The sequence below is a fragment of the Cottoperca gobio genome, unplaced genomic scaffold, assembly GCF_900634415.1.
Source record: "Cottoperca gobio unplaced genomic scaffold, fCotGob3.1 fCotGob3_421arrow_ctg1, whole genome shotgun sequence".
NCBI classification, from domain to species: domain Eukaryota; kingdom Metazoa; phylum Chordata; class Actinopteri; order Perciformes; family Bovichtidae; genus Cottoperca; species Cottoperca gobio.
Genome location: NW_021167001.1, coordinates 1 through 15,000, shown reverse-complemented (window position 1 = coordinate 15,000; position 15,000 = coordinate 1). Strand labels below are relative to the sequence as shown.

At 48.9% G+C, this 15,000-nt stretch overlaps 1 protein-coding gene across 1 annotated transcript in view; it reads left to right on the top strand.

Moving 5' to 3' along the window:
• Positions 1-13,842, top strand: part of LOC115005973 (trichohyalin-like) — a gene marked incomplete at its 3' end in the record, with an annotated part of 27,891 nt that extends 14,049 nt beyond the window's left edge. Inside the window, 11 exon segments of the mRNA XM_029427971.1 lie at positions 2,717-2,863; positions 3,056-3,165; positions 7,071-7,113; positions 7,115-8,007; positions 8,351-8,744; positions 8,829-9,251; positions 10,604-10,735; positions 11,087-11,461; positions 11,548-11,712; positions 12,141-12,293; positions 13,697-13,842. Coding sequence (XP_029283831.1) covers positions 2,717-2,863; positions 3,056-3,165; positions 7,071-7,113; positions 7,115-8,007; positions 8,351-8,744; positions 8,829-9,251; positions 10,604-10,735; positions 11,087-11,461; positions 11,548-11,712; positions 12,141-12,293; positions 13,697-13,842 — 2,981 coding nt within the window.
• Positions 13,843-15,000: the final 1,158 nt, after the last annotated feature.

Sequence of the window (15,000 nt, the reverse complement as noted above, 5' to 3'; positions counted from 1 at the left end):
CCTCTCTGTGTCTCCTCCTCTGTCTCCTCTCTGTGTCTCCCCCTCTGTCTCCTCCTCTGTCTCCCCCTCTGTCTCCCCCTCTGTCTCCTCTCTGTGTCTCCTCCTCTGTCTCCTCCTCTGTCTCCTCTCTGTGTCTCCTCCTCTGTCTCCCCCTCTGTCTCCCCCTCTGTCTCCCCCTCTGTCTCCTCCTCTGTCTCCTCCTCTGTCCTCCCCCTCTGTCTCCTCTCTGTGTCTACCCCTCTGTCTCCTCTCTGTGTCTCCTCCTCTGTCTCCTCTCTGTGTCTCCTCCTCTGTCTCCTCTCTGTGTCTCCCCCCTCTGTCTCCTCCTCTGTCTCCCCCTCTGTCTCCCCCTCTGTCTCCTCTCTGTGTCTCCTCCTCTGTCTCCTCTCTGTGTCTCCCCCTCTGTCTTCCTCTCTGTGTCTCCCCCTCTGTTCTCCTCCTCTGTCTCCTCTCTGTCTCCTCCTCTGTCTCCCCCTCTGTCTCCTCTCTGTGTCTCCTCCTCTGTCTCTCTCTCTGTCTCTCTCTGTCTCTCTCTCTGTCTCTCTCTCTGTCTCTCTCTGTCTCTCTCTCTGTCTCTCTCTGTCTCTCTCTTGTCTCTCTCTCTCTCTCTCTCTCTCTCTCTCTCTCTGTCTCTCTGTGTCTCTCTCTGTCTCTTCTTCACTCTGTCTCTCTCTCTCTCTCTGTCTCTCTCTCTCTCTGTCTCTCTCTCTCTCTGTCTCTCTCTCTGTGTCTCCCCCTCTGTGTCTCCTCTCTGTGTCTCCTCCTCTGTCTCCCCCTCTGTCTCCCCCTCTGTCTCCTCTCTGTGTCTCCCCCCTCTGTCTCCCCCTCTGTCTCCTCTCTGTGTCTCCCCCTCTGTCTCCTCTCTGTGTCTCCTCCTCTGTCTCCCCCTCTGTCTCTCTCTCTGTGTCTCCTCCTCTGTCTCCCCCTCTGTCTCCCCCTCTGTCTCCTCTCTGTGTCTCTCCTCCTCTGTCTCCTCTCTGTCTCTCTCTCTGTGTCTCCTCCTCTGTCTCCCCCTCTGTCTCTCTCTCTGTGTCTCCTCCTCTGTCTCCCCCTCTGTCTCCTCTCTGTGTCTCCTCCTCTGTCTCCCCCTCTGTCTCTCTCTCTGTGTCTCCTCCTCTGTCTCTCTCTCTGTGTCTCCTACTCTGTCTCTCTCTCTGCTGTCTCCTCTCTTACTCCCCTCTGTCTCTCCCTCGTATCCCCTCTGTCTCCCCCTCTGTCTCCTCTCTGTGTCTCCTCCTCTGTCTCCTCTCTGTGTCTCCTCCTCTGTTCTCCCCCTCTGTCTCCTCTCTGTGTCTCCTCCTCTGTCTCCTCTCTGTGTCTCCCCCTCTGTCTCCTCCTCTGTCTCCCCCTCTGTCTCCCCCTCTGTCTCCTCTCTGTGTCTCCCCCTCTGTCTCCTCCTCTGTCTCCTCTCTGTGTCTCCTCCTCTGTCTCCCCCTCTGTCTCCCCCTCTGTCCTCCTCCTCTGTCTCCTCCTCTGTCTCCCCCTCTGTCTCCTCTCTGTGTCTCCCTCCTCTGTCTCCTCTCTGTGTCTCCTCCTCTGTCTCCTCTCTGTGTCTCCTCCTCTGTCTCCTCTCTGTGTCTCCCCCTCTGTATCCTCCTCTGTCTCCCCCTCTGTCTCCTCTCTGTGTCTCCTCCTCTGTCTCCTCTCTGTGTCTCCCCCTCTGTCTCCCCCTCTGTCTCCTCTCTGTGTCTCCTCCTCTGTCTCCTCTCTGTGTCTCTCCTCTCTGTCTCCCCCTCTGTCTCCTCTCTGTGTCTCCTCCTTGTCTCTGTCCTCTGTCTCTCTCTCTGTCTCTCTCTCTGTCTCTCTCTGTCTCTCTCTCTGTCTCTCTCTGTCTCTCTCTCTGTCTCTCTCTGGCTCTCTCTCTCTCTCTGTCTCTCTCTCTCTCTGTCTCTCTCTCTGTCTGTCTCTCTCTCTCTCTCTCTGTCTCTCTGTCTCTCTGTCTCTCTCTCTCTCTGTCTCTCTCTCTGTCTCTCTCTGTCCTTCTCTCTCTTTCTCTCTCTGTCTCTCTCTCTCTCTCTCCTCTCTCTCTCTGTCTCTCTCTCTTTCTCTCTCTCTCTCTCTCTGTCTCTCTCTGTCTCTCTCTCGTCTCTCTCTCGTCTCTCTCTGTCTCTCTGTCTCTCTCTTCTCTCTCTGGCTCTTCTCTCTCTCTCTCTCTCTCTCTCTCTCTCTCTGTCTCCTCTCTGTCTCTCCCCCTCTGTGTATTGTCCTCTCTGTCTCCCCCTCTCTGTGTCTCCTCTCTGTGTCTCCCCCTCTGTGTATTCCCCTCTCTGTCTCCTCCTCTGTCTCCTCTCTGTGTCTCCCCCCTCTGTCTCTCTGTCTCCTCTCTGTTTCCCCCCCCTCTGTCTCCCCCTGTCTCCTCCTCTGTCTCTCTGTCTCCTCTCTGTGTCTCCCCCTCTGTTTCCTCTCTGTGTCTCTCCCCCTCTGTGTCTCCCCCTCTGTCTCCTCTCTGTGTCTCTCCCCCTCTGTTTCCTCTCTGTGTCTCTCCCCCTCTATGTATTCCCCTCTGTCTCCTCTCTGTCTCTCCCCCTCTGTGTATTGTCCTCTCTGTCTCCCCCCCTCTGTGTATTCCCCTCTGTGTCTCCCTTTGTGTCTCCCCGCATGTGTCTCCCCGCATGTGTCTCCCCCCTGTGTCTCCGCCCTCTGTGTCTCTCCCCCCCTCTGTGTCTCCCTCTCTGTGTCTCTCCCCTCTGTCTCCCCCTCTGTGTCTCCCCCTCAGTCCAGAGAGAGTGTGTTGTCTCTCTCGTCCTCTGAGTTTGCGTTGAAGCGGGATGTGGAGGACGGACGCGACACTCTTGACAAAGTGTCGGCCCTGAACTCGTCTCTGGCGTCGGACAGGAGGGATCAGAACCAGCAGCTGCTGCAGGTACGACTGGTGCCCGTCTGTCTGTGCTGCTGTCTGTCAGTGCTGCTGCCTGTCTGTCAGTGCTGCTGCCTGTCTGTCTGTGCTGCTGCCTGTCTGTCTGTGCTGCCGCCTGTCTGTCTGTGCTGCTGCCTGTCTGTCAGTGCTGCTGCCCGTCTGCCTGCCTGCTTCACTGTCTGTGGTTCTGTGTTGCAGCTGGAGTGTGAGCTGTCTGACAGCCAATCACAGCTGCTGGCTGTGAGGTCAGAGGTCAGCGCTCTGCAGAGGGAGAGAAAAACCGTCAACGTGGAGAACAGCTGGCTCAGGTGAGAAGAACTCCAGGTGTGTGGGTGGTGATGGGCTAGTGGTTCGGCTTCCAAATACAACACCAGATGGTTGTGAGTTCAACACCTGATTAGAAACCTTTAGTCCTGATTAGAAACCTTTAGTCCTGATTAGAAACCTTTAGTCCTGATTATAAACCTTTAGTCCTGATTATAAACCTTTAGTCCTAATTAGAAACATTTAGTCCTGATTTTAAACCTTTAGTCCTGATTAGAAACTCTTTAGATCTGATTTTAAACATTTAGTCCTGATTTTAAACATTTAGTCCTGATTAGAAACCTGTAGTCCTGATTAGAAACCTTTAGTCCTGATTAGAAACCTTTAGTCCTAATTAGAAACATTTAGTCCTGATTTTAAACCTTTAGTCCTGATTAGAAATTCTTTAGTCCTGATTAGAAACATTTAGTCCTGATTTTAAACCTTTAGTCCTGATTAGAAACTCTTTAGTCCTGATTAGAAACATTTAGTCCTGATTAGAAATCTGTAGTCCTGATTAGAAACCTGTAGTCCTGATTAGAAACCTTTAGTCTTGATTTTAAACCTTTAGTCGTGATTAGAAACATTTAGTCCTGATTTTAAACCTTTAGTCCTGATTAGAAACCTGTAGTTCTGATTAGAAACATTTAGTCCTGATTAGAAACCTTTAGTCCTGATTAGAAACCTGTAGTACTGATTAGAAATATGTAGTATTGATTAGAAACCTGTAGTCCTGATTAGAAACCTGTAGTCCTGATTAGAAACCTGTAATTCTGATTAGAAACATTTAGTCCTGATTAGAAACCTTTAGTCCTGATTAGAAACCTGTAGTTCTGATTAGAAACATTTAGTCCTGATTAGAAACCTGTAGTTGTGTTTAGAAACCTGTAGTTCTGATTAGAAACATTTAGTCTTAATTAGAAACATTTAGTCCTGATTAGAAACCTTTAGTCCTGATTAGAAACATTTAGTCCTGATTAGAAACCTGTAGTTGTGTTAGATAAACCTGTAGTTCTGATTAGAAACATTTTAGTCTTGATAGAAACATTTAGTCCTGAATTAGGAAAGTGTAGTTCTTATAAGAAACCTTTAGTATGTAAACATATGTAATGTAAACATTAAATCACAGTAATGATTTCTCCTCAGAGCGGCAGAGGGAGGAGGAGGGATGCCACGTCCGTCCGTCAGCTGAGAGACAGACAGAGGGAGATGGAGGGGACGAACGGAGAGAAGGAGAGACAGCTGCCTCCTGCTGGAGGAGAGAAGGGAATGAGGAGAGGTAATCTGGAGGAGGTAAAGAGGTGGAGGGAGGGATTGAGGAGACAGGAGTTGATTTTTGAGCGAGCGTGAGGTAGGGGAGGTAGAGGAGGTAGAGGGGAGTGAGTCTGGGGCTTATCATGTGCACCTGCTTAGGCCTGGGAGTCTTTCTTAAGGGAGGTCTTTTCTAAGAGCCTTTTCGGAGGAGTCTTGACTTCTTTAGAGAAGAGTTTTGCTTTTTCTTATCTCCCCTGTTTTGCTCTTTCCTTTCTCTCTTCTTTCTTTTCCTCCTTTTTTCTCTTCTTTCTTGTTTTCTCTTTTTCTTCTCCTTTTCTTCTTTTCTCCCTTCTTTTTTTTTCTCTTCTCCTTCGTCTTCTTTTTCTGTTTATTCTATTTACAAATGTGTGTTATTAACTTGGTTAGGAAGAGATGGAGAGTTAGGGGTGAGCTGGGGGATTAAATAGAGGTAGGGAGGGAGTGGACCTTGGCGAGGTAAGAGTTAGGAGATGAGGGATGGTGTAGCTGGGGAGGTCAACAGATGAGAAGATATATTTTTTGAGAAGGAGCAGGAAGTTATTGTTGTTATCTGACATTTTATTATATACGTTCTTTCCATTCTTCTTTCTCTTCTCTTTATTTTCTTCATCTGTCTTCCTCTCTTCCTTTTCGTTCCCCTCTCGTTAACGGAGGAAGAGGGGGAAAGCGTGGAGGGGTAAGGAGGAGGCAAGGAGAGGCTAGTGGAGCAGGTAAGGAAGCAGCAGAGGGAGGTACCGAAGCAGGAAGGTAGGCAGAGGATAGAGCTGTAGAGAGGAGAGGAAGGGAACTGGAGTAAAGGAATGAGGGTGCTGGGGCAGGTAGAAGGGAGAAGGTGTCTGTGAGTAAGGGCGAGGGAGAGGACGGAGTCATGGAAGGAGAAAGAGGGTGCATTTGTTGTATCACCTTCGCTGAGCTCTTCCGGAGCTGAAGGAGCGGAGCACTGCGTGCTAGAGCAGGGCTGGCAGAAGCTCGAGGGAGAACAAATACGAATCCAGGACAAGATGTGGAGCTGAGGAGCTCGATGGAATACGTATCTGATGACGTCTGCTTTACATTCTAACTAAACAACTCTCTCCTTCTTCTTCTCCTTCTTCTCCTTCTTCTCTTTCTACTTCTTCTCCTTCTTCTTCTCCTTCTCCTCCTCCTTCTTCTCCTTCTTCTTCTTCTCCTTCTTCTTCCCTTCCTCTTCTCCTCCTCTTGGCGTTCTCCTCTCTTCTCTCTTCTCCTTCTTCTCTCCTTCTTCTTCTTCCTCCTCTTCTCTTCTTCTCCTTCTACTTCTCTTCCTCTTCTTCTTCTCTATCCTCCTCCTTCTCTTTTTCCCTTCTCCTTCTTTCTTCTTCCTTTTTCCTTTCCCCCACCTTCTTTCTCCCTTCTTCTCCTTCTTCTTCTCCTTCCCCTCCTTCTTCTCTTCTCTCTCCTTCTTCTTTCTTCTTTCTTCTCTTTCTCCTCTTCCTCCTCCTGCTTCTGTCCCTCTCTACTTCTCTTTCCTCCTCTCTTCTTTCTTCTTTCTCCTTTCTTCTTCTTTCCTTCTCTCTTTTCTTCTTCTCTTCTTTTTCTTCTTGCTTCTTCTTCTTCTCTCTTCTCTCTTCCCTTCTTTTCTTCTTCTCTCCTTTCTTCTTTTCTCTCTTCTTTCTTTCTTCTTCTTCTTTCTCTTCTTGCTTTCCTCCTTCTTTCTCTCTCCTTTTTCTTTCTTTCTCCTTTCTCTTCTCGCTTCTTCTCCTTTTCCTTTTTTTTGTCTTTTCTTCTTCCTCTCCCTCACTTTCTATTCCTCCTCTTTTTCTTTCTTTTTTCCCTCTTTTCTTCTCCTCTTCTCTGCTTTCCCTTCTTCTCTTCTCTCCTTCTTCTCTCTCTCTCCTCCTCCTCTTCTCCTCCTTCTCTTTCTTTCCTCTCTTCTCCTTCTTCTCCCACTTTTTCCTCTCCTTTCTTTCTCCTTCTTTTCCTCTTCTTCCTTCTTCCTCCTTCTTCCCCTTCCTTCTCCTTCTTCCCTTCTTCTCCTTCTTCTCTCTTCTTCTCCCCTTCCTCTTCTTCTCTCCTTCTTCTCTCTCCTCTCTTCTTCTCTCTTTCTTCCTTCTTCCTCCTTCTTCTCCTTCTTCTGCTTCTCCTTCTTCTTTTCCTTCTTCTCCTTCTTCTTCTTCTCCTTCTCCTTCTCCTCCTCCTCCTTCTTCCCCCCCCCCCAGGTGTGTGTTGGAGTCCCTGCAGCTCCGTCAGCAGCAGCAGTGTGTGTCTCAGGTGGAGGTGGACAGGTGTTTGCTGCAGACTCAGCTTCTCGCCCTGCAGCAGGTTAAACAGACTCTCCAGGGTCAGTGTGTCACATGATCACTTTCTTCTTCTTCTTCTTTATTTATCACTTATTGTAAATGTTCCACGACATATTGTCCAATCCTTAGTTCTGTGTTAAGTTAAGTGTTAAATATATTTAAATGAATCTGAAGTGAAACATCAGAAGCTGATTCTGTGTTTATAACGTGTGCTTTTATTGTGAAGGGGAGATCGAGTGTCTGAGAGCAGAGCTGGAGAGAGAGACTGCCGGGAGAGAAGAAGAGAGGGGGAGCAGAGAGAGGAGCGAGGACGCGAGGGAGGCGCTGAGGAGGAGGAGGGAGGAGGAGGAGGAGGAGGCCTGGCAGAGAGAGAGGGAGGCGCTGAGCGAGGAGCTGGGGGACGAGGGACGGAGAGGTGGAGGCGCTGAGGAGGCGCATAGAGGGACTGACCGCGGAGGAGGGGGAGACTCAAAGGGAGGTGGAGAGACTGCGGAAGGAGGTGATGGTCCTGATGGAGAGATTACAGCGGGCGGAGGCAGAGAAGGAGAGACTGGAGGAGGAGGTGAAGAGCGTGGAGGTCAGGATGAGAGAGGAGGAGGTGAAGAGGACAGAGGAGGTGGAAGCGCTCTGTGACCGGATGGAGAGATTAGGAGGAGAGGAGGAGAATAAAAGACTTAGAAAAGAAATCTTCAAACTCAAGGAGGAGAGGGGAGAGAAGGAAAAGCAGCGAGACGAAGAGGAGGAGAGAAGGAAGGAGGAGGTGGAGCGACTCCGAGATGAAGAGAGGAGAGCAGAGGAGGAGATTAAAAGACTCAGAAAAGAAACCTTCGAACTCGAGGAGGAGAGGATAAAGCAGGAGAAGCTGCGAGACGAAGAGGAGGAGAGGAGGAGGCGAGCAGAGGAGGAGGTGGAGAGGCTGATGGAAAAGGTGGGGGAGGTGGAGCTACTGACGGTGAGGTTGAACGTGGCCAAGGAGGAGTGTGAGGAGATGAAGGAGGAGGTGGAGCGGAGGGAGCGCAGCCTGGAGCGACAGATGAACGCCGTGAGGGAGCGGGAGGAGGAGGTGGAGGAGCTGAATGAGCGGCTGAGGCTGGCAGAGGAGCGGGAGGAGGAGGCGGAGAGGGAGCAGCAGGAGGCGACCGACACACTGAAAAAGAAGGAGGCGAGGGGAGGAGCAGCTGCAGACGCTGCTGAGAGAAACCCGGGCGCTCCTGGAGAAAGAGAGGAGGGAGGGAGGAGAAAGACACGTCAGGCTCTCCTCCCAGACCAGGGAGCTGCAGGAGGCCCGTGCCGAGAGTGAGGGAGTGAGGAGGAGAGCCAGAGAGAGGGAGGAGGACTGCGACAGGCTGGAGGGGGAGTTGAAGGAGTGGAGGGAAAAGGCTGAGCGGGGCAGAAGGGAGGCAGCAAAGCTCAGCCTTCTCCTGAAGGAGCGAGAAGAGCAGGCGCAGCAGCTGAGAGACATGCTGGAGGAGAAGGAGGAGGATGGGAGAGAGAGGGAGGCACTGAGGAGAACGGAGGTGGAGAGGAGCAGGAGGCTGGACAACAAGCTGACGGAGGTGGAGGAGGAGAAGAGGAGGCTGCAGGAGAAAGTGAGGGAGGTGGAGGAGGAGCGGGAGGAAGAAAGGGAGGCACTGAGTAGAGCCAGGGAGGAGAGGATGAGGCTGGAGGACAGATGGGAGGAGAGGGAGAAGGAGGTGCAGGAGCAAAGAGAGGAGCTGAGGAGGACAGAGCAGGAGAAGAGGAGGCTGGAAAACCAACTGAAGGAGGCGGAGGAGGGGAGGAAGGGAGAGGAGGAGGTGCTGAAGATGGTGAGGGAGGAACTGAGGGAGGAGCAAGAGAGACTGGTGGAGGCAGAGAGAGGTCAGCACCTCCTGGTGGAGGAGGAGAAAGCAGGGCTGTCAGTGGAGCTTAGGAGGAAGGAGAGGGAGGTGACTGCACTCAGAGAGGAGATAATAAAGGAACAAAGGGAGAAGGAGGAGATACAGGAGGAGCTGAGGAGGACTATGAAGGAGGTGACGTTCTTCAAAGAGGAGGTGACAAGGGAACAAAGGGAGAAGGAGAAGATGCAGGAGGAGCTGAGAAGGAGGAGAGATGATGTGACAGGCCTCAGAGAGGAGGTGAAAAGGGAACAAAGGGAGAGAGAGGAGGTACAGGAGGAGCTGAGAAGGACTAAGAAGGAGGTGATGGCCCTCAGAGAGGAGGTGAAAAGGGAACAAAAGGAAATGGAGGAGGTACTAGAGGAGCTGAGGAGAACTAAGAGCGAGGGGGAGGTGTCTGCACTGAGAGAGGAGGTACAGAAGGAACAAAGGAAGAAGACAGAGGCACAGGAGGAGCTGATAAAGAGGAGAGAGGATGTGACATCTCTCAGAGTGGAGGTGCAGAAGGAGCAGAGGAGGAGGCAGGTGATGCAGGAGGAGCTGAATAGGACCAAGAGCGAGTTGACAGTCTTAACAGAGGAAGTGGAGAAGGAGCAGAAGGAGATGGAGCAGGAACAAGAGACGTTAATGAAGACAGAGGAGGTGGAAGCTCTCAGAGAGGAGGTGCAGAAGGAGCAGAGGAGGAGGCAGGACATCCAGGAGGAGCTGAGAGGAGTGCAGCAGATCGTGGAGGTGATGGTGGATGAACCTGAGCTCCCTGCAGACTCAGGTACAGTCTTTACATGTTGCTGGCTTTCTCCAAATAAAGCAGATATATCTAGATAGCTATAGTTGGCCGAAACTGTGGTGTATATCTGTTAGTGGTGCGTAAAAGCATCTGTTGGTGGTGCGTAAAAATATTTGTTGGTGGTGCGTAAAAGCATCTGTTAGTTGTGCGTAAAAGCATCTGTTAGTGGTGCGTAAAAGCGTCTGTTAGTTGTGCGTAAAAGCATCTGTTAGTGGTGCGTAAAAGCATCTGTTAGTGGTGCGTAAAAGCATCTGTTGGTGGTGCGTAAAAGCATCTGTTAGTGGTGCGTAAAAGCATCTGTTAGTGGTGCATAAAAGCATCTGTTAGTGGTGCGTAAAAGCATCTGTTAGTGGTGCATAAAAGCATCTGTTAGTGGTGCGTAAAAGCATCTGTTGGTGGTGCGTAAAAGCATCTGTTAGTGGTGCGTAAAAGCATCTGTTAGTGGTGCATAAAAGCATCTGTTAGTGGTGCATAAAAGCATCTGTTGGTGGTGCGTAAAAGCATCTGTTAGTTGTGCGTAAAAGCATCTGTTAGTGGTGCATAAAAGCATCTGTTGGTGGTGCGTAAAAGCATCTGTTAGTTGTGCGTAAAAGCATCTGTTAGTGGTGCGTAGAAACATCTGTTAGTGGTGCGTAGAAACATCTGTTAGTGGTGCGTAGAAACATCTGTTAGTGGTGCGTAAAAGCATCTGTTAGAGGTGCGTAAAAGCATCTGTTGGTGGTGCGTAGAAATATCTGTTAGTGGTGCGTAAAAGCGCCTGTTAGTTGTGCATAAAAGCATCTGTTAGTGGTGCGTAAAAGCATCTGTTGGTGGTGCGTAAAAGCATCTGTTGGTGGTGCGTAAAAGCATCTGTTGGTGGTGCGTAAAAGCATCTGTTGGTGGTGCGTAAAAGCATCTGTTGGTGGTGCGTAGAAATATCTGTTGGTGGTGCGTAAAAATATCTGTTAGTGGTGCGTAAAAGCATCTGTTGGTGGTGCGTAGAAACAATTGCAGAGTTTGCTGTGCTTAACAAACGCTGTTTGCGGCGCCCAGAAATAGTTGCCCCGGCCGTTTGCTGCGCGTAAAAGAAACAGTTTGTAGCAAATAAAAACAGCTTTAAACCGTTTCAGCAGCTGTTCACAGAAAATAGAAACCGCTATTTGCTGCAGCAAACAGCGGTTGCAAGAAAACTGCTTTTTGCAGTGCGTGGAAATAAGTTAATGAACTTCGGTAATTACCTGTGCTTCAGGTGTCAGATGTGAGTCGGAGCAGGGAGCGAGCTCTGGAGGAGGTGCAGGAGAAGAAGGAGCAGAAGCTGCAGATGGAGGAGGGTCTGCGGGTTGCTCTGGATGAGGGGAACACGCTGAAGCTCCTCCTGCAGGTACAGCGCCTCCTGCTGGGCTTCATGTGTTGCTTTGAAATCAAATATAAAGGGAAGTCAGAGGTTTTAGTGCTTTAATTAATACTTCAAATAAACCCAAACTCACAGGCGGGCGGGCGTTCCTTATTTATTTATCTGGGATTTTCTTTTTTGTCAGGATAAGTTTAAGTTTGTTGATGTGTTTGTTGTTGTAATACTCATGTTGGCCACAAGAGGCTGAAGTGCAGCTCGACCCTTTGATCTGAATAGGACTGAATACAAATAAAAACATATACAGGAGAGAAAACTTCACGGTTTGTTTCTCCTTATACTTCAGTAAAAGTACTAAGAACTCTGGTTATTATTATTCAGGAGAGCCAGTCAGAGGAGGAGCGTCTGAGGAGCATCCTGCAGGAGAAGCAGGAGGAGGTGCAGCAGCTCAGGGAGGAGAGGGGAGAGGTGGAGGAGCTGAGAGCCAGAGCCAAGGCCCTGGAGAGGAGGAGGACAGAGATGATGGAGGAGCTGCAGAAGGCCCGACGGGAGAAGGAGGATGCTGAGGAGCAGTGGCGGAGCAGAGTGGAGGAGGAGCAGGAGGTGAAGCTGAAAGCTCTGTCCAGAGAAGTCCGGACCCTGAGGGAGAGAGAGGAGGAGAAGGAGTGGAGGTCCAGGGTGGAGGAGGCGGAGGAGACGGATGGACTGAGGAGGAGAGACAGAGAGACGGACAAGGAGGAGAAAGGAGGAGGAGAGGTGAGCTGGTTTCTACCAACGTTATGCTTTAAAGCTCTTCATACAAACTGCAGAAAAGTGATTCAATAGTTAACTGTCTTCCTGAGGAGGAGCAGAACTCCTCTCTGCTGCAGGAGAAGGAGGAGCAGAACTCCTCTCTGATGAAGGAGGAGCAGAACTCCTCTCTGATGCAGGAGAAGGAGGAGCAGAACTCCTCTCTGCTGCAGGAGGAGGAGGAGATCAGGAGGCAGCTGAGGCAAAGAGAAGCCGAGGTAAAGAGTTTAATAATTGTTTTAACTTCTCAAAATAATTGATTCACAATCATAATATTAAATTTTTAAGGCAAAGCAGTTCTTTAATTCTGCAGCTTTATAAAAATGTTTATTGGTTATCGTTATTTTTCCCCGTTTGGAGCGTTGATGCGTTCAAGCACCATCGGAAATTAGAACATCTGACAATAAATTCTGTTTTTACAGGTTCTGGCTGTGATAAATGTCATTTTGGAGAATAAAAACAAAGATAACGATGCAGAGGTGTTGTGTTCAGAGGGTTAATAATTAAAATCATTTTAGAATAATACCTTAAAAACAACCAAACATATAAAGTGACATTAATCATTTAAATTTATATTTGCTGTACTTTTATGATGACATTATAATTTCTGTTGTTTCTGCGGCTGATGTTGTTTGTTGTCCTGAAGGTGTACACTCTGAGTCAGAGGACGGTGGAGCTGGAGAGGGACAGGGATCGCGTCCGATTGGCTCTGGAGAGAACTGAGGCGGCTATGATTGGCTACAGGGAAAGAGCCCACCAATGGGAGCAGAGCGTGGAGGCGGGCTCTAACACGGACGAGGTCAGTGAGTCTACTCTGATAGACAGAATCGGAGTTTCGGGCTTCCGGTGGAATCGCAATGCATGCTGGGGTGGCAAGCCTAGAAAAGTGAGCACCAACTCTACAAGGGCCGCCATATTGGATTTCTTCTCCACGTGTTTACATTGTGTTTAGCTTATTCTTCAAGCGTGTTGTAAACAAACCTACTGCTCTACAATGAGTTCTGAACTCCTTTCTTATGATGAGGTTCAGATGTCGAAGCTTTGAAAGTATTTTGCTGCAAGCGGAATTTAAAGGTTTCAGGAACAGAACTGGAGCTTATTGCCCGGGTGTTTGCTGCATCAGAGATGAGCATTAAGCAGCAACCAACAGCTAACGAAAGACTTTCAATCACAGAAAAAGAAAAGATGAAGCTTTTGATTATGCCGAGTGGCGTTTCAGTGCCTGATCCCTTGAGACTGCAGGATGGCCGGGTCAATGAAAACAACAGCATGACTTCTTGGCCGCCGATATACCTCAGCGATATAACATTATGTTTAATGTCTGACCCCCCAGGGAATGATGTCGAGTTTCAAAAACAAACTTTGAACGAATACAAAGAAGGCAAAGCATTTAGACTGTTTGAAACAAATATCTTTCAATCCTCTCGCAGATTCTGAGTTTTGCTTTTTGAAAGCTAAATGTTCTCATTCAATGAAAGTTTCCCACACGACACATTCAGCATGGATCTGCACAGTTAAGAAAACTGACGATATCATAAGTGCTTATTGCAGTTGTGTTGCAGGGTAAGCTGTTATAAATATATACTTAACTTGTGTTTGTTAATTATTATAAAACTCAATATATAGAAAGTACATTTGTCAATATATAAATAGTAGATAGATGACACACCCCAGGTCGAGTTCAGGATCAGGGAGTCATTTGTTGGTTTCCTTGCATGAAATGAAGATTTCTTGGGCTCCCAAAACTTCCCATTGTAATCCTGTCTCTTTACAACTTTGGTCCATGCTAGCCTTCTATCATTGTTCTTTAGTACTGTTGGAAATGGAAATAGTTTGAACGGGGGCTTGCAGTCGCAATGTTTGCAATCGTGAAGCTCACAATGAGATTCTGCCCATTTATTTATCTTTCTCCCACAGTTTGAACATCCTTTCACCACACAATGTGTCCAAACCCCATAACTAGAAGAGCGATGCTCACACACTAAAAACTAGCCAAATACAATGTAAACACGTAAAGAAGAAATCCAATATGGCGGCCCGTGTAGAGTTGGTGCTCACTTTTCTAGGCTTGCCACCCCCCAGCATGCATTTCGATTCCACCGGAAGCCCGAAACTCCGATTCTGTCTATTGGACGGTTAGTTTGTCAGTTTCAGAGAAAAACAAACACAACTGTGTGTGTGTGTGTGTGTGTGTGTGTGCAGGTGGTGGGGGACAGACTGGAGGTTCTGCAGCGGCTTGTTGCTGAACTGGAGCTCGAACAGAAACGAATAATGAAGAAAAACTTGCATCTGGAAAATCAGAAAGAAAAACTGAAGAAGGAAAGAAATGCACTGAGAGACACACTGAGACAGGTACACACACACACACACACACACACTGAGACAGGTACACACACACACTGAGACAGGTACACACACACACACACACACACTGAGACAGGTACACACACACACACACACACTGAGACAGGTACACACACACACACACACACACTGAGACAGGTACACACACACACACACTGAGACAGGTACACACACACACACTGAGACAGGTACATACACACACACTGAGACAGGTACACACACACACACACACACACACACACACACTGAGACAGGTACACACACACACTGAGACAGGTAACACACACACTGAGACAGGTACACACACACACACACACACACACTGAGGACAGGTACACACACACACACACACACACACTGAGACAGGTACACACACACACATACTGAGACAGGTACACACACACACACACTGAGACAGGTACACACACACACACACTGAGACAGGTACACACACACACACACACACACACCACATACTGAGACAGGTACACACACACACACACACTGAGACAGGTACACACACACACACACACACACTGAGACAGGTACACACACACACACACACACATACTGAGACAGGTACACACACACACACACACACACTGAGACAGGTACACACACAACACTGAGACAGGTACACACCACACACACACACACACACACTGAGACAGGTACACACACACACACACACACTGAGACAGGTACACACACACACTGAGACAGGTACACACACACACACACACTGAGACAGGTACACACACACACACTGAGACAGGTACACACACACACACACACACACTGAGACAGGTACACACACACACACACTGAGACAGGTACACACACACACACACTGAGACAGGTACACACACACACACACACACTGAGACAGGTACACACAACACTGAGACAGGTACACACACACACTGAGACAGGTACACACACACACTGAGACAGGTACACACATACACACACACTGAGACAGGTACACACACACACTGAGACAGGTACACACATACACACACACTGAGACAGGTACACACACACACTGAGACAGGTACATACACACACTGAGACAGGTACACACACACACTGAGACAGGTACACACACACACACTGAGACAGGTACACACACACACTGAGAC